Source organism: Paramormyrops kingsleyae, chromosome 8 (genome assembly GCF_048594095.1).
Source record: "Paramormyrops kingsleyae isolate MSU_618 chromosome 8, PKINGS_0.4, whole genome shotgun sequence".
Taxonomy (NCBI): Eukaryota; Metazoa; Chordata; class Actinopteri; order Osteoglossiformes; family Mormyridae; genus Paramormyrops; species Paramormyrops kingsleyae.
In genome coordinates this window covers 11,920,847-11,945,682 of record NC_132804.1, presented here as the reverse complement: position 1 = coordinate 11,945,682, position 24,836 = coordinate 11,920,847, and the positions used below count along the sequence as shown (strand labels likewise).

The following is a 24,836-nucleotide window of genomic DNA, read 5'->3' as shown; positions in this document are numbered from 1 at the left end:
TCAGTGAGAAAACCAGTGTCCCGCCAGCACTGGGTTTGTAACTCTGACTGGGGGGGTGGGGGGGGAGGGAGTATCTGAACATCACTTCTGCTGATGTTCTGGAAAATTCAGCTGTAGAGTAGGAACAGAATCAGCAAGCAGACAAAACAGTAAGGCTCGGTGTGACAATTAAACTTTTAATGGCTGGGAACATTGGTGTCTTTTCTGCAGTGTCTGGCTTCTGCAATAGGCACTCACTGAACACATTTAACATTTAGCACTCAGGTGACAGGTAGAATATTTGGTTATACTGAATGAAGGGCTGGCATAATCTGTGTAGGTTTCATGCAAGACTTAAGATCCATCAATACTGACAATACTGCATAAATTTGTTATTTTTCAGTTGCCAGTTAAATATTAATTTCTCCCTCCACAGTGATTTATTTAAGTGTTTTTGGGTGTGTGATTTCCCTAAAATGGGCTGGCCCAAAGCTGTTAGATGGGAGATTTACGCTCACTAAAATTGACCGGCTCACCACAGTTGGACAGTTGATTTCACCCTCACAAAAATGGTATGGCCCACCACTGTTAAATCGGTGAATTCCCCCTCACTAAAATGGACTGGCCCACTGCTACTGAACAGGTGATGTCCCCGCACTAAAATGGACTGGCCCACTGCCAATGTGGACGTGACCTTCTGTACGGTCCTCCCGCTAATGAGCAGCAGTGAGTGCCTTGCCCTTCATAGACATGAGATGAATACTTCCTCCACGGTAACAGATACCCCTTGCTGGCACTCTGGCTGAGGACTCCACCATCTGATCAGGAAGCTTTTACTGAAGTTAGGTTATCAAAACACATTGATCCAGTAATACACAACCTTCCCCACATTTCTGCTTCCACTTCCTGTCTTATGCCACTAATGCAGTCTGATACTACCAGAAAATCTGCGAAACTATCTGCACCTCATTGAAATATCCCTTAAGGAATTTGATGAGAGATTAACAACTACCAAAAATCCAGTGGTAACAATTCATTGTCAGAGACAGGGTGATGTAGGTAGGCCCACAACCTACAGGCGATTCTCATTCATGATGCACCATCTTATTGGCTCTGTTCCAGCATTCCTCCTGCAGAGATCAGCCCAAATCCTCCATTTCATCTTCCCAAATGTCACTGCAGATTATGGCCCACGTTTCACTCCACCTTGGTCTTGGATATACAAGTTATAGAAGGAGAAACCGCATTGATTATAAAGGATAAAAGCCACCACTAAATTAAGGTGGGAGATGGGCAGGTTTCACTGGGAATCATATAAAGGCTAGGCTAAATCAAGGCAGAAGATAGGCAGGCCAGATTCTAAGTCATACAAAGGTTAGGCTAAATCAAGGCAGAAGATAGGCAGGCCAGATTCTAAGTCATACAAAGGCTATGCTAAATCAAGGCGGAAGATAGGCAGGCCAGATTCTAAGTCATACAAAGGCTATGCTAAATCAAGGCGGAAGATAGGCAGGCCAGATTCTAAGTCATACAAAGGTTAGGCTAAATCAAGGCGGAAGACAGGCAGACCAGATTCTAAGTCATACAAAGGCTATGCTTAAATCAAGGTGGAAGATAGGCAGGCCAGATTCTAAGTCATACAAAGGCTATGCTTAAATCAAGGCGGAAGATAGGCAGGCCAGATTCTAAGTCATATAAAGGCTAGGCTAAATCAAGGCAGAAGATAGGCAGGCCAGATTCTAAGTCATACAAAGGCTATGCTAAATCAAGGCGGAAGATAGGCAGGCCAGATTCTAAGTCATACAAAGGTTAGGCTAAATCAAGGAGGAAGATAGGCAGGCCAGATTCTAAGTCATACAAAGGCTATGCTAATTCATGGAGGAAGATAGGCAGGCCAGATTCTAAGTCATACAAAGGTTAGGCTAAATCAAGGAGGAAGATAGGCAGGCCAGATTCTAAGTCATACAAAGGCTATGCTAAATCAAGGAGGAAGATAGGCAGGCCAGATTCTAAGTCATACAAAGGCTATGCTAATTCATGGAGGAAGATAGGCAGGCCAGATTCTAAGTCATACAAAGGTTAGGCTAAATCAAGGAGGAAGATAGGCAGGCCAGATTCTAAGTCATACAAAGGCTATGCTAAATCAAGGAGGAAGATAGGCAGGCCAGATTCTAAGTCATACAAAGGCTAGGCTAAATCAAGGAGGAAGATAGGCAGGCCAGATTCTAAGTCATACAAAGACTCTGCTACATCAAGAGGAAAATGAATAGGGATAATTGTAAATCATACAAAGGGCCCCCTAACTCAAGGAGGTAGACAAGCAGGGCTGATTCTAAATCAGACAAAGTCTTCCCTAAATCAATGAGGAAGACAGGCTTGATAGATTCAGAAAGTAGAATAGAATAATATATACTTAGATATATACTTAGATAAATGTATAAGAATATCTAAGTATGTTCTAAGTATTTTAACAGATGTGGGAATGCTTGTGGGAAAGGAGGTATGGTCACAACTGTGCTAATTTATCAGTTTTGACTGTGCTAATTTAATAGTTTAGACTATGCTGACATTTTATCTTCTATGTTAGTGGAACATCTTAACAAGCAGTAGTCTGGAGTGCTGGGTACGCCATCATTTCCTTGGCAAAAAATCCTTCAGATGACAGACATTAATCACGACACCCACGCATCTTGCCACCAGTGTATCAGGGGTGGCCTAACGTCAGTGTAGACCTCCCTAGAACAGCAGAAACAGACAAGCTCTCCTACCAGAGAGGCATCAGAATGACCCACATCCCCATGACAGGCCCGAATCACTGCACCTTCACAGGAGTGAATAACTTATTGGCTAGCCTCTTTCTGGTCAGCTATTTTTACACAGCAAAGTCAGGTGATGGTAACTTTTACCCAATCAATCAACAGTGCTGGTAAAAACCTACAGGCCAGACAGCAGTTCAGGTTATCAGCCTGGCATTACACTGCAAGGTGATCTCACCATCATAACCAAACATACTCTACACATACTCTAAAGCAGTGTTTCCCAATCCGGTCCTTGGTGGCTAAATACAGTCCACATATTTGCTCCCTCCAGGGAGCTCAGAGAGAACAAAAACATGGACTGACTGTGGGTCCCTGAGGACCGGATTCAGAAACCCTACTCTACAGAAATCATTCATAGGACACAGCGGAGTTTTTCCTCCCTTACAGTGACCTCAAAATCCAAAATCCAAAAATGAACACAGTAATAAAAATAATACGGAAATAAAAATAACTGAGACTGAATGCCACTTAATTATCTAATTACAAGCTTTAGACTCTCTCCATTTTGTCAGTGTGAAATAATGTCAGACTGGGACAGGAAAAGGATCTGTGTTGTTTTTGCTTTACAATGCCTTTGTAACTGGAATAGATGCACCTACAGGTGGGGTTTAGAGTTTGGGCACAAGGCGTCGTGTATCACAGGGCTGTCGGAAATGATTTTGGACATCTGTATTTGTTCTGAGAGACAGAAGCCAAATAATACAGCTGGGATCAGAGAAGAAAGAGCCGGCCATCGATCCAGGTGGGCAGACGCTCATTATCCTCACACAGCAGGACCCAGTTTTTCAGCAGCCAAGGACCACAAAACAAGAGAGCAGAGAACAAGCCGCAAGGTGACATGTTGAATGGAAAGGATCTCGGTGAGACCCCTGTTAATGTATCCAGTAAGCGGCAATCATGAGCTGGACTGTGGAGATACTCCAGGTACAATCAGCACATCTAATAAGCTGCACAAATGACACCTGGTTCGACTGACATGACGTCATTCAGACTGCCTACATACCAGTCAACATGGTCCTGAAGTAACCCACCTGAGCCTGACTTTGGCTCTAGATATTTCCATGCTATGCTTCAGAAATGTGACATGTGAGAACATTTCACTTGTCTACATACATGTATTCATAGAAAAAGGGGTGATCCATGCACTACGACTGTAATGAAAATCATTTTTAAAAATAAACAACAGTTAACATAGTTTTGTGAACAGAGACATTAGATGCTATGTTTGTGACCAGGACGACCCCCTGACAAGCAACTACATACAATAATAATCATCAGCACATTTATATAATCACAATGACACTAACGGTGATGTGTATGATCCTCACATCCAGCAGTAAATTCCCAGTTTCCATGGAAACAGATAACAACGAGTGAGACGTACCTGCATTCCAGTGAACGCTGAAAACGCCTCGGCACAGTTCAAAGTGAACCGTCTCTGTGTTTTCATGTGTGCAATTTCTTTTTGTGGAAAACGGTACAAGGCACAGGGTGTGAGAGATCATGTCCCCCACTCTGACTAAATATACCGACTCATTAACCTTGGATCATAATACACACAAAACGGATGAAGATCTTTCTTCTGCTTTTTCCCTAACTCAAGGTTACATGGATGGTTTCTCGTACAAATATGGTTCTGTAAGTTAGGTGGCACAGGGCACGAGAGATCATGTCCCCCACCTTGAAGGAATACACAGACTCATTAAACTTAGGACAAAATACACGAAAAGCAGTTGAAGATCTGCTGTCTGCTTTTTCCCTAACTCAAGGTTAAATGGACAGTTAATCATACAAGCCTGGATCTGTACGTATGTGGCAGAGTTACAAAATCCTTTTGGTCATATGTGTGTAATACTCCAATCCTCTAAAAGGTACAAGCCACAGTTATAAATAACACTTCTAGAGCTTTTACAGCAACGCGTATCAGCACTAAAGCAGGATTCCACATAAAAAAACAAGCCAGTGATTAATTCTAAACAAATCAATCAAACATACGCCTAAAATAGCCCCCAACCAGGTGGTCATCACAGCAAGGGCCCGACATTGGTCATGAATCTCTGAGGTGAAGGCATGCAAATCTCCAGAACTCGCTGTTTTCTTTTTTCTGCTAACAAACAAGTCAAAAGCTGCTTACAGTCCAAGGGAGATCATGGACTTCTTGAAATAAATGACAAATCTGCTGTTTACATGAGCTTAGCCAGGTAGCCAAGGTGTTAAAAGGTTTGAAACCTCTAGGTTCCTGTGACCCTCCTGGACCACAGCTGTCCATCTGTGCTTTCAGTTGATTTAGTTACAGATCTGGCTCAGGGACCACATGCTCGGTAACAGACACTGCACATTTTCTTGCCGCTTTTGACCAAGACTGTCTTCAGAACTAATCAAGTGAGGGGCAGTGCTATGGATAGGTCTGCTGTCACGGCATGCGCACCAAATTCATAGAGGCGTGCACATTTTGGCAAAAACGAGGCTACCACAGACAGTTTCACCCCGAGTTGAAACTGTATGGCATATTCTTGGCTAAACGACACCCACAGTCTGGAGGCCAGAAGGTTTAAATCCATGTAGAGTGAGTCCTCAGAAGTAAATGACTATTTCATAAGTTACTCAAGGTCTGTAATGTTGACTAGTATACTCAGTGTAGTTGGCTAGCCAAGGTTCCCCATATATATTACTACTTTATTACTACAGCTAATTAGCAAAGCTGTTTCAGAGGAATATAGCCATTGCATTCGTAAAGGCATAAAGAGAAAACGGTACACGACTTAATCCTTCAGGTCACAGAAGTTCAATATGGTATGCACACCCAGTGATATGTGAGTTTTTCATTTCTTTAAGATAACTACCTGTGGACCATGTGTGCCAGACTAATCTATACTTCGTTAACAAGTAGCACGCCAAGTAACCATGAATCAGGATCTAGTAAATTGACAGCATTGCTTAGTGCTAATTTAATTAGCCCTCAATACCTTCTGGTGCCAGTTAAGTATGGATGTTGCTTTAAATGGCATCATCATGGTTCATCTACCAAGTTTCTGTGATCGGCTGCCGGCAAAATGTGCGCAGGCCTGCCTTGCGTGACCAACACATGTAAACGGTGGGTCTACTGGCTGGGGTCAGGAGGACAGTGACAGGGACAGACAGCAGGAAGCAGAGACAGCTCAAGGAGGCATTGCCATGGAGACAAGGAATCACATTCAAATTAGGTGTGACGGAAAGGTGGAGCAGAGGTTATGAACCAATGAGAAGGGTGGACATGAGGACCAATGAAGGAGGAGTATCTAGGACACAGAGAGAAGGCTAAAGTAACAAGAACATGGGGAGAAAACAGAGAGAAAAGGGACAAAGAGTGACCCCAGGGAATTATGTCGAGGGGGGGTGGGGGGGGGACTGGATCTCTTAGCCTTCTCCTTGCTCATTTGGGGTTGTGGGGCATCTCTGTGAAACTGCACCTGGGTCTGGATACGGTTGAGACCTCTAAACCACAGTATCTGCCCCCGGCGCAGCTCCCTCTCCGCATGGTCGATCTCCTCCTCATCCTCAGCCAGGTCCTCGTCCGTGATCTCGTCGGTGCCAGGGCCATGGCCGGCCTCCTTCAAGCACTTTAGGTGGCTGGTGGGCACTGTGGCGATCACCTGGGGGGCAAGAACAGGAGGCATTGGGGTTGGGGGGTGGGGGGGTGGGGCAGCCCCATTCAGAATGTGAAACACCAACGACTACAAGGGTGGAGAGTCTGGGACTCGAACATGGTGGTCCATGTCAGAAGCAAGGAGACCAGCAGCTGAGAAGGGAAGTAACAACTGCTCTCCCCCTTTCTTCCAGGGACCCGTTCCACAGGGGGGAGGTGGGGCAATCCTCGGCAGACAGAAACAGATGGGGAGGAGGGTTTGTGGTGGGGGGGGGGGGGGTGTCTTTGAATGGTGGCAGCTGGTCCCTAACCCCCACCTGGCCCCACAGCAGCTCCCCCACTCCCACGAAGAGACACCACAGCCACTGCTCCACGTTGAGAGGGGCACAGCTAAATGGCTTCCCCCCAAACTGCACGATCACAATCTGCACACAGGGAGACATCAGCGGAGAGTCATACTCTGCACGGAGCCGAACACACACAGCACTGCTCATCCGGGTAGGGTGTGGCATGGTGCAGTGCGTCAAGTGGCGTGTAGCCCAAGTACGGCAGCATGACTGTGCTTTAATGTACGCCGTAAATCCATAACCTCATTCATGACCCTGTTACACGCCCTGTATCTCAACACATGCCTTCATAAATATATTCATAACCACACTAATTGGGGAAACGTTGAGATAGCGGCATCCAGAAAACGCAAAGAACTCCGAAGCATCTCACCTGTACCCCGAATGTCCCTAGCACAATACTGCAGAATATGGGGTTTCCAAAGATGCCGTCAAAGACGTTCCTCTCGCCATGGATCTTGCGGGCATTGATCTCATTGAAGAGCTGCATGAGAACAAAGGTGTTGAAGATGATGGTGTAGTGCTCAGACGGTGGCGAGTGCAGTGGCGCGTTGCGGCCGCTGTCGATGTTGAAGATCTTCTCTCCTGGGGGGCCACATGAAAGGAACAGGCAAAAAAAAAGACATCTACCTTGAATCTCCCCATCTTCAGTATGACATTTCTGTTTGCCTGTAGAGCAATAGTGTGCCTAAATGCCGTTCCACCCCGACTCCCGGCCCGTACCGACAAAAAGCAGCGTGAAGATGATGGTGAGCTGGTAGACACCGTGGCCCAGGATGTTCTTCATCATGGTGAGGGAGATGAGAGGCTTGTTGCGGCCGTAGGGCTTACGGAGCAGCAAGGCCTCAGTGGGTGGCTCGGTGGCCAGGGCCAAGGAGGCAAACGTGTCCATGATCAGGTTCACCCACAGCATCTGGACCGCCTTTAGAGGGGAGTCCTGGGGGGAAGGGAAAGACCACCTTACCTTCTGCTCCACTTCCCCAATGGAACTCTTTACTGCCAGATATTCAACTTCAAATGAAATGAATTCCTGTTGTGTCCATCTGTGCGGGTAATATTAATTGTGGTTGCTCCAAGCCTGCTTCTAATTCTACAGACAGATTGTGACATGAAATATACATAATTGAAAAAAGACTTATTTAATCCGTCGGTAGATACTTTTACCCCATGGCAATATGCTCCACCCACAGCAATTCTACTGCAGCTTAATAAATAAATATAAATGCAAATGCCTCCTTTTTTTAAGGCCACCGCAGTCGTTATCAGCCTGCTGTGTGCAGGCCTACCTTTACGGTGCACTTACCTGTGTAATGCAAGCGCCGGTGAAGGCCACGATGACGGCCACCACGTTGACAGTCAGCTGGAACTGCAGGAACTTGGAGATGCTGTCATAGACGTTACGGCCCCACATCACCGCCTTCACGATGCTAGAGAAATTGTCGTCGGTCAGGATGATGTCCGAGGCCTCCTTGGCTACGTCCGTACCAGCAATACCCTGTGGAGCGAGTAAGGCAATACTTATCTTTTCATAATGATTAACAGTAACGACTCATAATAAGCATCCTCATTAGCATTATTAGCATTCTGAGCTATTATCGGCCTGGATTGGGTTTTGGTGGTAATAATCCGAAAATCACCATGGCGAAGCCAACGTCGGCTTTCTTGAGTGCAGGCCCGTCATTGGTTCCATCCCCAGTCACGGCCACCACCTGACGCTGCTCTGCCACAGTGCTGTCGATGATGCCTGGATGCCAGCGAAGAAGCACAATAATTCAACAGCCATTTTTGTGCAGAATGTTCTAGAGAAGCCTTCCCTGCTGCATTTCAGATTTCTGCTCATGAAAGCTGCCAGACCAACAATTGGGTCAGACGGGGCTTAGTGGGTCATTGTCATAAATCGCCTGATATGCTCCCAGACCCAAGTTTCTTTGGGCTAACACTGATTTATACACAAGAAACATCCATGGGGTTATCTGAGCTGAAGAATAACTCCATGATAGTAATGCTCTGTTGACTGCTAACAAAAAAGATATGTGTCTATCTGACTTTGACAAATAAAAACTAAATATATGATAATATATCATGCAATCTACATCGGTGCATTGGGGCAAGGTTTCCATCAACCCACCTTTCACCAGCGTGTGCTTGTCTGTAGGGGAGGAACGAGCCAGGACCCTCAGCTTAGGCCAGATCTTATCAATTCGCTCCTGCTCAATCTGCGAGCGAGAGGGAAAGAGGGTGACGTTGTTTGCCGCACCACCAGGCCTGCCTAAAGGCGGACCTCTAAATAGACAGAGGTCATCTGCCGTGAAGCATGTACTGAAGGGTTTTTGGCCTTGAAAATTCAAGCCCACCTCTCCCTTTTCATTTCTGATTCGTCGGTTGAAGTCCTTGCCCTCCAGGCACAAGAAGTCATCGCCGGGTTGGATGATGCCACACTTGGCCGCGATGGCACGTGCCGTGTTGATGTTGTCACCTGTGACCATGCGTACCGTAATGCCTGCCCGCTGACACTTCCGGATGGCTTCGGGGACCTGTGGGACATGGCTCTGTGACATGCCAGCTGAAAGACCAGTCAAGCATCTGGCCACACAAGAACATCTGTTTGGTGGAAGACCACGTGAGAGGATCTGCAGCAGATCACCATCATATTATTCTGTGGCTCTCAGGAGCTTCCATCACTCCAGAACCTGGTCTGAGCAGCTCCACGCACCTCAGGTCGGACTGGATCCTCGATGCCCACCACGGCGATGCAGGTGAGTTCAGTGACGATATCTGCCTCGTTCTCCCATTCAGGTTCTGGATTGCCAGGCAGGTCCCGATATGCAATGCAGATGGTCCTCAGGCCCTCGCAGGCCATGGGCTCGATCACCTTCTTCACCATTTCATCTCGATCCCGTGGACGGAAGCTCCGGGGCTCTCCCCCACCCCCCTGGACAGTGGAGCACCTGATGGGGAAGGAGAGGTATGAGTGAGGATAGCAACGTAATAATAATGATACTTCATTGATCCCCTTGGGTAAATTGTGTTTATGCCTCCCTCAACTTGCTTGTTTTCGCAGAGTAAGGTGTCCACAAAGGGCAGCCACCCATAGCGACACCCAGGGAGCTGGGGGTTAAGGGGCCTTGCTCAAGGACCCACAGACGTGCTGAGGCTGGGTTTGAACCGTCGACCTTCTGATTACAGGCACACAGGCTTAGCCTACAGAGCCACACGCTGCCCCCATACTTCCATGTATGACTCATAAAAACATTCTACATGCTGAAATGAAACATGTGTCTGCACACAGGTGAAGATGGGGAGACTTAAGTGACCCACTGTAAACAAGATGCAGAGGGTCAACCACAGTCAAAACCAGGGTCTACTCTAAGTTAGCGGTAATATATTTCTTACTAAATTGAACAGAAGAAGACATCAATAAAAAATCCTTAATTATGATCGACAGACTTGTACTTTTATGCACTACTTCATTTAACCGTGTCTTGCCCACACACTCACTTCTTGAGGAGGATCTCAGAGGCACCCTTGCTGTAGAGGCGGAAAGAGCCATCGGGCAGCTGGATCACGGTACTCATGGACTTTCGCACGGAGTTGAAGGTATAGACTTTGTACAGCTTCTCTTCCGGGATCTGCTCTCGCACTGGCACATAATCCCTCTTTAGGTCCAGCACCAGGCCCAAGAGACCACACTCTGTCTTATTACCAACTTGTTTGGGCAGGGCACCCTCCGTGTCTGGAGGCTGGAAGAACAATGATGGGGTGATGAAAAATGACAAAGGACATTACACATCATGGCTGGTTGACGTAAACGATACCTTAGACACAGAAAACTTGGGTCAAAAGGAGAATATATGCAATTGAAGGGCAAATAGGATTTGGATGCAGACTCAATTCTTGTGTCAGGTCCACCATCTCACCAAGATCTTTGAGGTATAGGCGCTGTTAATGGAAATCGCATTGACCAGCATCTCCAGGGTCTTAGAGCTGATCTGATCGGGGTCGGGGATCTCGCGGAAGTGCTGGTCACCAATGTAGGCCTGTACCGCGGTCATGCGGTTGGTGGTCAGAGTGCCGGTCTTATCTGAACAGATGGCTGTGGCATTGCCCATCGTTTCGCATGCGTCCAGGTGACGCACCAGATTGTTGTCCTTCATCATTTTCTGGAGTCGGGAGAGAGAGGCAGTAGGAAGTTAAACATCAGAACTGTGGTTGGCACATGAACGCTCGCTGCGCGAGTGAAAGGGATGGGAATCGTCGGTACCTTCACAGAGTAGGCCAGTGAGATGGTGACCGCCAAAGGAAGGCCCTCCGGTACAGCAACCACCAGCACCGTGACGCCAATAATGAAGAACTTGACAAAGTACTGCACGTAGACCGGTGTGCACTCGGCAAGCCACACCCTGCCCTGGATCACAAACGTCTCGATCACGAAGTAGAGCACCAGGATGATCACCGTGATGGCGGACATGACCAGGCCTGGGAGACAGGGCCAAACAGACGCCGTAAATAAACTAAAAAAGCCCATGAAGTAGGCTGATGGTGCTAATCGGACGTTTTGGAGCCTTGTCGGGCCACTTCCCCCGGGCTCCTCTGTCACCCACCTGCCTTCCCAATCTGTACCGCCAGTTTGGTCAGTTTGCCTTGGAGCACTGACTTCTCCTTCTTAGGAACGTTGGCTTTCTTCTTTTCTCTCTCCTCCACCTCTCCCCCCTCTGCGCTCTTTAGCGGCTGCATCTCCATGGCAACCGCTCCGTCCTGCTTCTTGGCTGGGGTTGGTGGGGGGGGGGGGGTGGGCGTGACACAAAAAAATTTAAATTAGTCACTGCAATACAAAAACATAATGGAAATTAAAATAGTATGGGGGCCTGACCGAATTAGCCAAATCGGACATTTATGCTTATCATCCCCAAATAAAACCCGATGTCTGGAACAAAGAGAAAAACTGATGGAGTCATATTTTTCATCTTCCCCTTCAAAATAAGTTACCATATTGGAAATGTAAGTTTGAAACAAATGTAGACATACAATGATGTCATCGGGTTACATTTTTGCTACAAAAGTCAGCATGGCGACTGTGCATTAAACATTGGCAGACACACACTAAGTCGGACATACCAAGAGTTAGCAGTTTTACCTATATGATGACAGACAAAAGCCAACACACAATTACGTTCTTATGTGAATTTTGAACATAAACTACATTATAATTCAAGGACCATCCTTGAAAACGTTCTGTTTTCAATTCTTCACCTTTAAAGTAAATTTGAGGAATCTTATGGATCGCTATATGGTAAACAACCCAGTGACAAAGAAGCAGCACAATTTAAAATAAATTGCACTGATGGAACTGAAGAATTTACACAAAACATTCTGTGTTCTGTAAACATTCTGTACAGGCAATGCAAATGATTCTGAAAGATGGAAAAGTATTCTCCTCAATTTAATCTGTTAAATCTTCTAGATTTAATTTTGACAGTTCTACTCTTAATTTCTGTCTGTTAAATCTCTCACTGCCATTTTAATGGCATTATCTGTTTACCTTGACATTTTTCCTTGTCTTAGAAATAATTACTGTGTTCTGAATTGAATAGAATTTTTTGAAGCTGTTTTTTTGTTCAGTACTGTTAGTCACTAAAAATAATGCTGTTACCTTTATTCTGACTGTTCTCCACTGCTCCGTCCTGCTGTTTTCCTGCGAGACACAAAGTCAGAGAGAGGGAGGGATGACAGACAGGCAGACAGACAGCAAGAGAGAGACACGATACACAATAAGTTGCTGTAGGACAGAGAGTGAACAGATATGGGGCATAGAACAGAAATAGAGCACAGACATGCAGATGTGTAGCGTCATGACCAGAGCAAACCCAGCGTGGTTCAGCACACAGAAGAGGAGACTATGTGGTTTTTTCATCTTCCAGGAATGCTTCTAACGAAATGCCACAGAAGCAGTGTTAACCATCCGCCTTGTATCAAGTGCCGTCCTGTCCTCCGCTTTGTCATTTGGTAACGTCAAGCCCCCTGGAACCTGGGTCCCCACGAATGCCACGGGCGAACAAACATCCTTTATATATCTTTTATGCATTTGCTCTGCATAAAAATAACCAAAGCCAGAGTTTCTCAGTGTCACAGGAGAAAAACAGACGTATAGGGCCCTTATATCACGGCCGGTGGATAATCAAAAAGTTTCGCCTTATTCGCCTTATTTATTAATTAACGAAAGTGCCATTCTCTCAGAGACCTGCATCATTGTCGCTGCACGAAGCTCCCTGTGACGTCAGCCACGGTACCTTACCCCAGCTGTGGGGAGGTTCACGTACCGTCCCTGATGCTGCTCTGCATAACTCCAACTGCAGGAGGATGCAGCTGATCTGAATTATTAATCTCTGAGGAAGGAGTACAGCGGTGTTGTTTGGGTGTGGGAGGTGGGACTGGGGCAATTTAGAGGGGATACAGGAGAAACAAAGAAAGCAAAAAAAATTAAATAAAATAAGATGAGCAACAAAAGCATAGTTAGCTACAAGTGAACAGAGATCGGTGGTGCTTTGAAGCTTTAATCAGCCTTGCGAGTGGCACTAAGAGGATGCTGGGATATCGCCGGGGGATTCCTTTGTCTGCAGTGAAAGGTGTGTGTACCAAACGAACTGAGGAGTTTAAACAAACCCTCGGTGAGGCCTGTAGCCCCCGCTGAGTGCTAAGGGAGCTCTGAGGTGCATAGAATATGTGCAAAAGTATTTAAAGAAATTAAAGTAAGACCAAAAAAGAAAATTAGCATATATGTGTAATACTGTGTTCTAGATGCAGAACTGACAGTAACTTTCCCAACACCGGTACCTTTCAAATATACACACACCTTAGCATGTACCAGTTCTCCTGTCCCAATCCTTTGCTACATCATGGTACCATTTACGCTGTCCCAACTCTGTTACACCACAGTACCATGTCCCCTGTCCTACCCCTATGCCACACCATAGTATCATTTCCCCATCCTACCCCTATGCCACACCATAGTACCATTTCCCCATCCTGCCCCTATTCCACACCATAGTACCTCTTCCCCATCCTACCCCTATGCCACACCATAGTACCATTTCCCCATCCTACCCCTATGCCACACCATAGTACCATTTCCCCATCCTACCCCTATGCCACACCATAGTACCTCTTCCCCATCCTACCCCTATGCCACACCATAGTACCATTTCCCCATCCTACCCCTATGCCACACCATAGTACCTCTTCCCCATCCTACCCCTATGCCACACCATAGTACCATTTCCCCATCCTACCCCTATGCCACACCATAGTACCATTTCCCCATCCTACCCCTATGCCACACCATAGTACCATTTCCCCATCCTACCCCTATGCCACACCATAGTACCATTTCCCCATCCTACCCCTATGCCACACCATAGTACCATTTCCCCATCCTACCCCTATGCCACACCATAGTACCATGTCCCCTGTCCTACCCCTATGCCACACCATAGTACCTCTTCCCCATCCTACCCCTATGCCACACCATAGTACCATTTCCCCATCCTACCCCTATGCCACACCATAGTACCATTTCCCCATCCTACCCCTATGCCACACCATAGTACCATTTCCTCATCCTACCCCTATGCCACACCATAGTACCATTTCCCCATCCTACCCCTATGCCACACCATAGTACAATTTCCCCATCCTACCCCTATGCCACACCAAAGTACCATTTCCACTGTCCCATCTTCACATCTCTTCTCTTAATAATTTATTCACATCTGCAGTGTCCTCCCTGAGCTGAGCAATCCAACAGGAACCACCCACACGCTCAGAGTCATGGGAGGAGGTGGCACCCAGACACAGCGCTCTCAGCTTGCCGTGTTCTGCTCCTCAAACATGACTACAGTCTGCATACTATTTTGTGTGAGGATGCACTTGTGTCCTTGGTGATCCTTGTGCTTACTCAAAACGATTATGCTGCATATTTTTGTTTGCCTTTCACATTTTCTACATCAATCCAAAATGGAAGTGCAGACCTCATGCAAGGTTTTAGATTGTTCGACTAGAACTGTCAGACACATATCTATTGTGATCTAACTGAAGGCTCTATCGGCATTGTTTTGTTTTGAACTACATTTCCCAGCCATAAAATATGAAAGTGGTGTTATAAAAGCTGCCTTGCATTTCAGGATGATACCAATCCTAAATCAGGAGAAAACAACTTGTGACTACTTTATCCTAGTCTGAAGAGAACTATATACTGTATATGACACACTTAAGGACACACTATTGACTTTCTAGTCCCTGGTCACACACTAACTACAGTAAAGTAGAGTTACACTGCAGTGGCAATATATATAATGAGTTTTATGGAAGGTGAGCGTTTTTAAAATGTAGAAAAAATGTTAAAATTGCTAAAATGATTAATACGGCAATAAGTTTTACCTTTTTTTTCCTTTTTCTCCTCCTCCATCTCTCCGGCCCCCAGAAGCGTGAAGATGATACCAGTCTGGGAGTTGATCCCCACTGCAGTGACGAGCATCCTCCCTGACCCTTCCATGACATGGGTGCCTGTAAACCAACACATAAATACCCACATGCAAGTCGTACAGAGTCACAGAGTCACAGAGTCACCAAGCCAGGGACACAAAACCGTGCAGAGTCAGAGTCTCCAAGCTGCACAGAGATCCATACAACGTCAGAGAAAGAATCATACAGTGCCGCATGCAACCATACAGTCAGTCACAGATTCAAATGCAGTCATAGAGTCACAGAGTCGCCATAACACATACATAGACACGCAGAGTTACAGACTGACTTCATACAGAGTCACATCAGATTCTGTTCATAGGGTGACATCATGGTGTGAGATTACATATTTCATCCATAGAGTGACACCACACTGGATCAGCAATGCAACCAATATGGATCAGATGGATCAGTCACTAGCATCTTCATTGAACTGTCTTTGGTTTCATCTCAGTAAATGAAGGGAGAAAAGCTCTGCTTAAGAAAGCTGATTAAGGCTTGCCCTTAGAAATTTCAGAATTTTAGCTGTGATTTTTGGTGAGGAACTCTTCTGTGAAATTAGTTATTTTAGATGTTTTAGATTAGCAATGCATCAGGGCAGTTATGTACAAAATTTTGTGGCACGCATAAATTCACAGTTTTGAATCATTTACATGCATCATTCAGAGTTGGATGCTGATGTTCAGAGGTGTTTCTAGCCCTTATGGGTTTTCTGTCAGGTCTTCTGTACCTACTGACTGTACTTGTCTGATTTTTTTCTTTAGACTGTCTTCAGGGTTAACTTTGTGTTAGCAATTTAAATATATTATTCTGTTATACAAGGGTAAAGGGTCACTTATTCTTTTTTTTTAACGGATATGCAGTTTTTTTTTAAATTCTAATGCAGTTGCTAAGCAACAACGGAAATGATACCTTCAGGATATGAAAAGTGCTGCCTACTCCTAACGTCGAAAGCCATGCGTTAAAATGTATGTGTCAAAATAGTATTGTCTATAATTCAGAACAACGTGAGATACACTGATGCCTTTGTATTGTTACATGTGACGCCCATCTCAAACACAGGAATGGCGACCTGCAGCCTTGGAAACCACATACTACATGACGTTGTGAGCACAGTGTCTTACTGACTCAGCTAATGTCAGCTAAGGTCTGTCCTGATCCTCAGGAGAAAGGTTCGAGCTGGACCCATTGCACACACATCCCAAACTGTCCTTCTGCTTCTAACCCTCTGAAGCACGTTGCAGAGTCACACGGGCCGGGCAATTAGCAAAGTGCTCGTGTACAGCCTTCTAGAGCAGTGGTTCTCAACCTTTCTTGCACCACAACCCAATTTTTACCATGGCAGCTCAGTTACAACCCTATATGTGTAGGTCTAAATTAACGCTATGATCAAGCGCACAGTGCACTCTGCAATTTACACCAGTCAATTTTAAATTAATCATCTGTCGTTTGACTTCTTGGATTGGTTGAGTGTTTGGTAGTTTTGCGCTAACCACATGCAGACCCAAGACCCCTTTATATAGGTTAATTCTAGATCTGAGGCTGGAAAATCTGATCGTGGATCAGTATATATTTCCAACTCTGCCTGGTGACCCTTTCAGAACTTGAAGGAACATTTAAGGGTTCGATTTTGGTACAAGAGTGGTCCTTGCATATGAGGTCCTTGCATCGCCAGGGTTCCAAAATGTAGCTTCTTGACAAATGAGGCTTCCATAGTGGTAAATATAGATGCCCCATAATGTCACTTCAAAAACCACAAGAGACGCAGAGAATACTCACCAGATAAAAGCATGGGGTCCTTGTCGGCAGACTTACGGACGTGGTCCGACTCCCCGGTGAGGGAGCTCTCGTCAATCTTTAGATCATTGCCCTGAATAAGAATCCCATCAGCCGGCAGCAGGTCACCTGAAAACGAGAGGGTAACGTGAACAACCCCTAAACTGAGCTCATCGTTTAGCTGGTGCACAGAGCAGTTAAAGTTGGGTGTGTACCGCTCTTCACCCAGGGGTGGGGCCATAGTGCCCCCTCCCTTCTCACTCACTGATTCAAAAACATATCATTGGCTGGTGATATGGCTGGCCCCTCTGTATGAATTATGGCCCAGCCACCTTAAAAATTCCTATAATCGCCTCTCTATATCATTTACTGGCCATGAGCATGTGTAGACCTACCATATTTGACCTGCGCCATGTCTCCCACCACCATCTCGGCCACTGGGATCTGGATGACATTGCCGCCGCGGACCACAGCGAAACGCTGCTCCTGCTCAATGCGGCTCTGCAGGCCCCGGAACTGCTTCTCTTTGCTCCAGTCGTTGAAGGCCGTGACCAGCACCACGCAGATGACGGACAGCAGGATGGCCGCTCCCTCGATCCAGCCCGCTTCCGCCTCTCCCTCATCTTCCGCGCCCCCAGAGACATTCCCGCAGGCTGGGTGGGGGGGGGGGGGAGGGGTGCGGGGGAGCAGTTTCAAACAGATGTGGAGAAAGCCGAATATTTCACAGAGGCAGCAGATGGGTCCACGGCAAAAGGAGTCGCATTGCGCTTCAATACATTAACAATTTTGCTTGCTAATAAACATGAATGTTCAAATATTGGTCCAATGTGCAACCATGAAAATGACTGATTTTTTCCATATTGCCTTCACAGTTTCTCAAAGACTGTCTTTCACTCCCACGTGCCTCATACCTCCTCCACCTGTGCAGCCCCCAGCTCTCCACTTACCTTCGGTCTCTTCCCCTGGCGGCTGGTAGAAGGACAGGCCGAGGGATATGATGGCGGCGATCTCGAGTATGATGAGCGTTACATCCTGCAGCGCCTCCCATACCAACTGAAGGAAGGTCTTTGGCTTCTTCGGGGGGATGAAGTTCATGCCGAAAGTCTGTTTCCGCTTCTCTAAGTCGGCCGGGTTGCCCGACAAACCTGAAACCACATCGCTGGTGATTAAGCTGCAACGCAGACGGCGTGAAAACAAAGAGGGCACCTCCACTGCACTTGTCTCTGTGCCAACCTTGAAGAGGTTAGAGTGTGCCAACCTTCAGAAGCCAAAGAGCCACAGCGTCATGGTGGATGGATGGACATCAGGAGAGTACTCATGACCGGGGAGAGGCACAGTTTGTCCAATGCTCACTACGTGTTGCGGTACATTGATTCGGTGACTTTGATTTGGCACAGCTGCGTTCACCTCGCCGGACGTTCACAGATCGAGCCCGATATTAAACGCCCTGTTTTGCGTCAGCCGTGACCGACGGCACCAGCGTAGCGTGGCTATGTGAAGGGGTTCGGGGGTTCAGGGCCTGGGTCGGGCGCAGTACAGATGGCCTAGTCAGTGGGTGGCCGCCTCTCTGCAGGACCGTCACACAGTCCTCACGGACCCCCCCACCAAATGTCACCTGCTCCTGTCCCTCTGCCCCCGAGCTCCACCCCCTTCCTCTCTACCCCCCCTCACTTGCTTTTTCTCCCTGTATTTATGATTCTTCTGCATTTTCACCGTGCTCTCTGGACACTGTTAGCACATCTTAATGGATTTCGCTTTGTTCTCCGTCTCTGTTATTCATATCATTGTCGTCCTGGAGCTCAACCACCACATCAGTGTTTTTCAAGGACCCCTCAAAGGTTCATGTTGGGCCTTGCAGTTCCAGCAGAGAGCCTCAAAAACCAACATGACTTATATCATTACTGTCAATTTAAATAATCATTTACCTCTTACCGCTATTAACCTTACTGAGTTTTTTTTAACCTACAAAAAGAGTCACAAAATCTGAGACTTCTGGGTAGTTCATTGCTGCTGAATTATAAAACTGGACATCATACTGCAAAAATTATATGACAGGTGAAAGATGAAAGGTGTCCCTCAAAGGTATAAGAGGCATGTCCATTAGTCTAGATTTGTTACTACTGGAGTGACCAGCCATGCCGGGTGACCTGGTTACTGTAAATCAGCAGTGCAGGGGCACTAAGTCCAGTTTCACATAATGTATTTATTTAGCGAAGGCTATTGCTGTCTTTATCTTTGTTTCATGATTCTGTTCTTCCGCAATCCTCTGGTTTAATGTAAGATATTTGGTCTTAAGTCTTAAAGGGCGAGAGAGGAAAACAAGAGCAGGCAAAAAAAATGATCAATAGATCAAAGCGTTTCAAAAAGACAGAAAGGTAAAGAAAGCATGTCGATGAATATCGAAATGGACGAATGTGTGGCTTTTTCTCCTCTCCCTCTCTGCCCTTCACCCAGCTACAAATGATGTCATTGCACATAGGCTGCCCACATTTTTTTAATTCCATTTCCCTGCAGTGATGGAAGGGCTCTCAGTGTGATTCCCGTGCGTGTCTGTGTGTGTGTCTGTGTGTGTGTGTTTACACCGGAAGCGTAAGATGTGCTTGGCCTCACAGACCACAGAGGCATGGCGGGCACGAACGTCGTGCCCGGAAAGATTTGGCGCAGGTGCAGTGAGGAACACCGGCGAGCCTTTCGGCTAGCGAGAGAGCGAGAGCGTCCGGACAGAGCGGCCGTCACTGTGACAGACGCTGTGTGCTTCCTGCTCCTCACACTGGTTTTGACCCATTTTTTTCCAGCAGTATGGCACCATAAAACCTCTCTTACCTGGATCACACACAATACCCTGTTCCGGCAAGCAAGCCGAAACAGACTGAAACAGCTGAATGGTTTAAATGTTTTTATTATGCATGTTTTTCGGGGTTTTAAAATTGGGCGTACAACCGATTTAGGTGCTGGAAAAGGCGGCGTGTGTGCGTGTGTGTGCGTGTGACGCGTGTGTCCTCCAGGGCAGAGCTATCTCACCCGAGTATCGAGGGTTAACCGGAATTCTGCTGACTGATCACAACCGCAGCGGCCGGCGGAGACGCCGTCTCCTCCTCAGGTGAAGAACACCACCCTCCTCTCTGCCTTTCCCCACTCTGATTCTCCCCTTGGTGCGTCCTTGACAATGCGTCAAGCTGCTGTCTCTCTCGCTCACTCGCTCCCTCTCTCTCTCTCTCTCTCTCGCTCCCCCCTCTCTCTCCTTCTCTCTCCCTCCACCTCTCCCCCTCTCCATCACCCTCCCTTGGTTCTGCAGTGTTGGTTTCACCAGCTGCCTGGAACCTGGGTCCAAATCGAGGCTTGTGTTACAGGTTTCAGGACGGGAGATGCTGGCGTTCCGAGATCGGATCGCCCAAGAAGTTATAAAAACGGAAGCCTCCCCTTCCCTCTCTCTTTCTTCTCATGCTACTAAATCCTCCCTCTTTTATCTGCATGTTGCCGCCAGTGCTGCGAGGTGGAATAGCTGCTGTTTGACCCCGCGATTGAGCCACAAGGCAGACAGCACTGTGTAAGAATGAGACATCAATGATACAGTCTCACTATTACTTAGATAACTACAAGATCTATGGTCAGGATGAGTCCTGGAATTATATTTTAAGATTTCCACCAATATGCTTTATTTTGCATGTTAATGATGCCTTTAATCTGGATTAAAATCTATTACATTAGTTGCCTTAAAGATATAGTAAAATATGATTGATAAACATTATTCATTCTGTATTTTTGAAATGTAACATTGTAACGAGGGCTGACTTCATGTTTACAGTCCAGGAGACAGATAGGGGGTGTAAAACTGTCCTCTATACACCCACCAGACCACTGATAGGTCTGTAGCCTAGCAACATAACAGGAAAGCTTGTATGGAGAGTGGGAAGTTGGCAGACTGAAAGAGAGAAGAAGAACAGGGGATGACAGAAAGACTGAAAACTGATCACGGTAAATACATGTCTGCCTAACGCTGGCCCCGCACTTTACAGGAGTCTCATTCTGCTGCAGAGCCATTGACAGTGGATAAAGGTTATATTCAAGCACGTCCGAAACTGAATAAATTAACGGAAAGGAAAAACAGAGGACATGCGAGATATTTCGGCCACGCATCTTATTTCAGCATTTGTAATCGGAGAGATTTTTTTAATAAAATGAGCAAACATAGCAATAGTGTAACATTAGAAGAGCGTTTTTGAAATGAGACAGAATCCAGCAGTCACAGGCCGTGTCTCACTCATGCAGATGTCAATCAGAGGAAGCCAGATAGATCCATTTAACAAATGAATATTCCGACCAATCTGCCTGCATATCAGGCCGATCCTCGAGGTGTAAATCCCCTGCATGTACGGGGATGCAGAGAAGCTGGTTCAGTCTGCCCTCCTGCTCTGATAAAGCTCCTTCTAACAAAAGCAGGTCAGAGGAGGAAGGCAAATGAAGGACAGCGAAGGGCTGAAAAACGGAAGGAAAAAATGGAATGGAGAGACGAAAGAAAAGACATGTAATAGGGGATGACGCCGAAAGGCGTGTCCGGATGTGCGAGTGCATGTGTGTCTGTGTGCGCCAATCAGCTGGAGGGAGCTGCTCTTAGGAATGGCAGCAATCAGCAAGTGGAAGGAGACCGGAAGATGAGGGGGGGGGGGGGGGGATTAAAATCATAGGAGTGACACGGTACAGCAGACAGCGAAAGGTAGGTTACGCAGACAGGCAGGGCTGGGAGGAGCTGCTGGCCAAAGGGGTTAGAATAAAAACCAGAACAGTATTTTAATAATCCAGCCCCCTTTCCGCCCAGACATCAGGACAGCCAGGTGGGGAGGGGGGGGGGGATTCCCTGTTTAATCTCAACCCATTTAATCTGCATCCATGAACAAAGGTTTAAAAAATGGGCAGACGGACCATGAGGAATCTGATGGCAGATAATGGGGAAAACATAGTAAAAGACACACAGACAGAAACCACCATTACATCCAGACAGCACGAGAAGGCAAAGAACACATTAATGTCAAATTAAAAATGATATTAAAACAGTGTTCCTACACAGACCATGTTTTTATGCAGGTTTATAAAATGTGGTCCAGCTGTCAGCCTGCAGTGATAAAGGCACTAAGAAATACAGGCCGGTTCCGGCATAAATACACGCCTTTCTGGTCCTCCTACTGGTGGCTTTTGGTCTCACGTGGCCTCATGAAATGGCTTTCTTAGTAAACGGCCAATGAGATAAAAGTACCCCAGCCTCACCTGTCTGTGAAGACGAGACAAACCGCGATCAAAGACATTTCAGAAAAGAGGGAACTGGAAGCTTCCTCACCGTCGCTGGTTGATGACTTCAGCCGTTGACAGAGACCTTCTGTGTCGTTGTAGCTCTCCTGGATCTTCTGCAGGGCCTCGCCCCCCCTGAGCTCCATCAGGTTCCGCAGATCCTCCAGGGTGACCCCGAAATCCCCTGAATGGTTGACCTCTGAGCCACTGCTGGCCCCAGTGCCCCTCTGGCTCTTGGGGTAAAATTCTACCGTACTGTTGGCGAGGTCCCCCATGGTTGCTTTGTAGAGACACAGCTATAAAGACCGTTCTGATTTGGGGAAGGTCCTTCGCTTGCCCTTTATGAGCACACTGTCTCTGTTATTTCTCTTTCGGTCTTTCTTTTAGGGGGAAGGGGGGGTTGTCCTCTCTTAACGTTGAGACGTATTTTTCTCCCCCACTCCTCTCCCTCCTTTATTTCCAAACGTCCTGTTTCTCCATACAAGAAGAGGGAGAATGGAAAGAGAGCCCCCCTTTTCGGAGCAGCCTAGCTTTAATTCTTAAGGTGGCCCCCCCGCCTACTCTTCAGTTGGCCTTTTTTCGTCCCCCTCCCCCCGAGGGTCAACAGACAACTGGATCTGGGCGTCCCCAATCCATTGAGAACTGGAGTGAGAGGTTGAGAAGATCACGGAGGAAAAGATACCCGAATGTCAGAATTTTGGAGACGGACACAGTAAAGGTATAAGGGAGAGGGTGCTCAGAGGTCAAATGTCAGAGGTCAGAGCTGCGGGTGTCGCCGGGATCCTGCACAAGGAGGACATACAAGAAGGGTTGTTGTAATTGGTGTCAAGATAACATTAGAAATTCATTTGCTGTTGCATCTATTTCCCCAGTTTCCAAGCCTGTAGACACAGGCCATGGGCATATATTTGGAATTCAAGTACTGTACATACTTATCTACTACAGGTTCCAAGAATTCATTTTTTGGTATCATTTTACTTAAAGTACTCATGTATAATGCATTATAGATACATTCATAATGCATTATAAAGGCTTATAATTACCATTATAATGCATTATGAAGGTATCTATAATGAATTATGTTGACTGCCTGAAGTAAAGTACAAAAGTCCTATCAACACTTGGTCCTACATCATATACTTCCAAGCAGGGAGCATCTTCGACAATGTAAGGCATTGACTTGCGCTACATTCCCATATTACATCATTGGTGCTTGTTTTCAAGGAATGGTTGATGTTGGGCATCAGGTCATATGTTCTATTCCTTCCCTCTACAGTCAGCAAGTATTGTCTGGTGGTTCCTCCACTATGTGGAAAAAAAGTCTCATGGCAAGAGTTTCTTTTTGTGTGGTTCTTTGATGGTACAAAGAGCTACCCAACTGCATCCGGTCTGCAAAGTCCTTAACCACTTTCAAAAACCGACCTATCCTGGGAATACTAACTGCATGCTAACACTGACCAGTCCCAGGTCATTCTTCATCGACTGTCCTGTAAAAATTGTTTCACTTGGTCCAAATAAATTCTCTGTTCTTGTACGTTCCTACTAGATTCCCTAGATATTATTAATCTGTATAGCTTTTCCTTTGGTAGCTTCAAAACACTGGTTACTGATAACTCACTGGAAACTTAGACTAGCCGCAGTTGAACCTTTGACAGCTATGTTTGTCACATATTATCTGAGTCACTCACATTTGCTAAATAAATAAATGTAAAATGCAAACATATTGACTATGCGGTGATAAATTGTAGAAGCACATGTGCAGATACACATAGGAAGACATACTTTCATCCACACCCTTGAAAGCTGCACATGCATGCACACACATGTGTGTTTGCACACGTGTGGCCACAGTCATAGATTCACGTGGTTATTGAGGCCCAGCCGGCAGTCTGTTGTAGGACAGCAACCAGAAGCAAACAAAATGTGACAAACAGGTGAAAACAGATCTGCAAAAACACCTGGTGTTCCAATGATACCAGTACAAAGACACAGTGTACATACAGTATCAGCGCAGAGATTATTAGTGGCGCTGAGAGAGCAGAGGCTGCAGATCCCATGGTGAGTGGGACCACGGTGGATAACCCAGCAGAAACCAATAAAGAAGAAACAGTGGGAAAATGGGCAGAACCAGTCTGGTGACTGACAGCAAACAGTAATTCTACACATTTACCGACTTCTACAATTTAAGTAAGTGCAGGTTGTTTGTGTTTTCTACAATGTGGCAATTTCATACAGTTTCCAGCATGCATTTCACAATCATCTAGATCATTTTTTAAATTTTCATGGTTCTAAGGATTCATGGCAAATTGAGGATAATGAAATTGGGGTGGGGACCATCTCATTCCATTTAAATATCACATCACATTAAATATTGGCGACATAGGTGAAGATAAGGAAATGTTTCCAGTTCTCTACTCAAGATTAATTTCCTCTGGAGAGAAAACTGAAAAAATGTGTATTTTAAAAATGGTCTAGCAGAATTTAATGGGT

General features: G+C 46.2%; 1 protein-coding gene across 5 annotated transcripts in view; it reads right to left on the bottom strand.

The window, feature by feature from the left end:
- Nucleotides 1-24,836, bottom strand: part of atp2b3b (ATPase plasma membrane Ca2+ transporting 3b) — a 56,453-nt gene that overhangs the window by 10,556 nt on the left and 21,061 nt on the right. For all 5 annotated transcript variants that reach the window (XM_072715236.1, XM_023837406.2, XM_023837409.2 and 2 more), the window contains exons 2-20: nucleotides 22,396-23,129; nucleotides 18,011-18,208; nucleotides 17,459-17,716; nucleotides 17,067-17,192; nucleotides 15,204-15,329; nucleotides 12,421-12,462; nucleotides 11,372-11,536; nucleotides 11,032-11,246; nucleotides 10,688-10,930; nucleotides 10,269-10,510; nucleotides 9,484-9,718; nucleotides 9,125-9,304; nucleotides 8,899-8,986; nucleotides 8,408-8,514; nucleotides 8,074-8,265; nucleotides 7,494-7,707; nucleotides 7,144-7,355; nucleotides 6,741-6,848; nucleotides 6,248-6,430 (exon numbers count right to left, since the gene is read on the bottom strand). In XM_072715236.1, coding sequence (XP_072571337.1) covers nucleotides 6,248-6,430; nucleotides 6,741-6,848; nucleotides 7,144-7,355; nucleotides 7,494-7,707; nucleotides 8,074-8,265; nucleotides 8,408-8,514; nucleotides 8,899-8,986; nucleotides 9,125-9,304; nucleotides 9,484-9,718; nucleotides 10,269-10,510; nucleotides 10,688-10,930; nucleotides 11,032-11,246; nucleotides 11,372-11,536; nucleotides 12,421-12,462; nucleotides 15,204-15,329; nucleotides 17,067-17,192; nucleotides 17,459-17,716; nucleotides 18,011-18,208; nucleotides 22,396-22,621 — 3,360 coding nt within the window. In that variant the 5' untranslated portion in view covers nucleotides 22,622-23,129. The remainder of the gene's footprint in view (nucleotides 1-6,247; nucleotides 6,431-6,740; nucleotides 6,849-7,143; nucleotides 7,356-7,493; nucleotides 7,708-8,073; nucleotides 8,266-8,407; nucleotides 8,515-8,898; nucleotides 8,987-9,124; nucleotides 9,305-9,483; nucleotides 9,719-10,268; nucleotides 10,511-10,687; nucleotides 10,931-11,031; nucleotides 11,247-11,371; nucleotides 11,537-12,420; nucleotides 12,463-15,203; nucleotides 15,330-17,066; nucleotides 17,193-17,458; nucleotides 17,717-18,010; nucleotides 18,209-22,395; nucleotides 23,130-24,836) is intronic.